Consider the following 1,439-nt stretch of genomic DNA (forward strand, 5'->3'; position numbering starts at 1 on the left):
ACACCCAGCTATTTATCCAGAGAATCACTTGGATGTGTGAAGAACCCCGCCCCCCACATTGGAATCGGGTGTAGACCCTTACACGGACATGTGTATGGCCCAGTGGTACCTCATAAATAAAGTGCAATTTCCCAGGACTTTCAACCCTTGCTCTGCCAACTTGGCAATTCTTATCAAAAGACAAGCTATTAAAAATCTTTTATTTAGCCCTCTCAAGCTTCTCCCCGGGGTGGCCGCGCGGGAGGGAGGCCGAGATGGCAGATGAGATCGCCAAGGCTCAGGCCAGGCAGCCTGGTGGCGACACGATCTTCGGGAAGATCATTGGCAAAGAAATCCCAGCCAAAATCGTTTTTGAGGATGACCAGTGTCTTGCTTTCCATGACATTTCCCCTCAAGCACCAACTCATTTTCTGGTGATACCCAAGAAACCTCTATCTCAGATTTCTGTAGCAGAAGATGATGATGAAAGTCTTCTTGGACATTTAATGATTGTTGGCAAGAAATGTGCTGCTGATCTGGGCCTGAAGAAGGGTTATCGAATGGTGGTGAATGAAGGTTCAGATGGGGGACAGTCTGTCTATCATGTTCATCTCCATGTTCTTGGAGGTCGGCAGATGAATTGGCCTCCTGGTTAAGCATGTTTTAAGGATAATTTTCCCTTCTCTAGGCAATGGTCAATATTTCCCAGTGCCAGTATGTTAAACAGTATACTTACTTTTGCCTGTGTATGGAGAGATTGAGGAAATAATTTTTAAAACCCATACATAATAAAAGACAGTGTTGCATGGTTTACAGTAAAAAAAAAATCTTTTATTTATTATTAAGTAATGTGGTGCCCAATGCAGGGTCCAACGCGGGGCTTGACCTCACAACCCTGAGATCAAGACCTGAGCTGAGATCAAGAGTTGGATGCTTGGCTGACTGAGCCACCCAGGTGCCCCTATTACAAATCTTTTACAAGATAGAATAGTGCAGGGACGCCTGGGTGGCTCCTGTGGTTAAGCGTCTGCCTTCGGCTCAGGTCATGGTCCTGGGTCCTGGGATTGAGCCCCACATTGGGCTCTCTGCTCAGCGGGGAGCTTGCTTCTCTCGCTCCCTCTGCTGTTCCCTCTGCTTGTGCTCCGTCTCTCTCTGTCAAGTGAATGAATAAAATATTAAAAAAAAAAAAAAAGAATAGTGCATCAGAGAGATAATCTAGAAGATCCATTTGGTGTCTTCAATCACTCATCAAAGTGCACTAGAAAATTTTGTCATCAAATCTCTATACCACTTCTGGAAGCCTAATAAGTTATAGATAAAGGCTGATGGCTTCTCTGGTAAATTCTCCCCACCTCCCTAACTCAGTGCCACTTAAATCCTGGCTCAGTTGCTCTCCTGGATTTTTGCCAACAATGTTTTCATTTGGCACGCTTTTTGGATCCACCACCTGGGGATCCTGG

At 45.4% G+C, this 1,439-nt stretch overlaps 1 protein-coding gene across 1 annotated transcript; it reads left to right on the top strand.

Moving 5' to 3' along the window:
• The first annotated feature begins 254 nt into the window (after nt 1-254).
• LOC116645244 (histidine triad nucleotide-binding protein 1-like) lies at nt 255-635 on the top strand. Its single transcript, XM_032425313.1, has one exon. The coding sequence runs from the start codon at nt 255-257 to the stop codon at nt 633-635; it is 381 nt and encodes a 126-aa protein (XP_032281204.1).
• The last annotated feature ends 804 nt before the right edge of the window (nt 636-1,439 follow it).

Source organism: Phoca vitulina, unplaced genomic scaffold (assembly GCF_004348235.1).
Source record: "Phoca vitulina isolate PV1807 unplaced genomic scaffold, GSC_HSeal_1.0 scaffold32, whole genome shotgun sequence".
Classification (NCBI taxonomy): domain Eukaryota; kingdom Metazoa; phylum Chordata; class Mammalia; order Carnivora; family Phocidae; genus Phoca; species Phoca vitulina.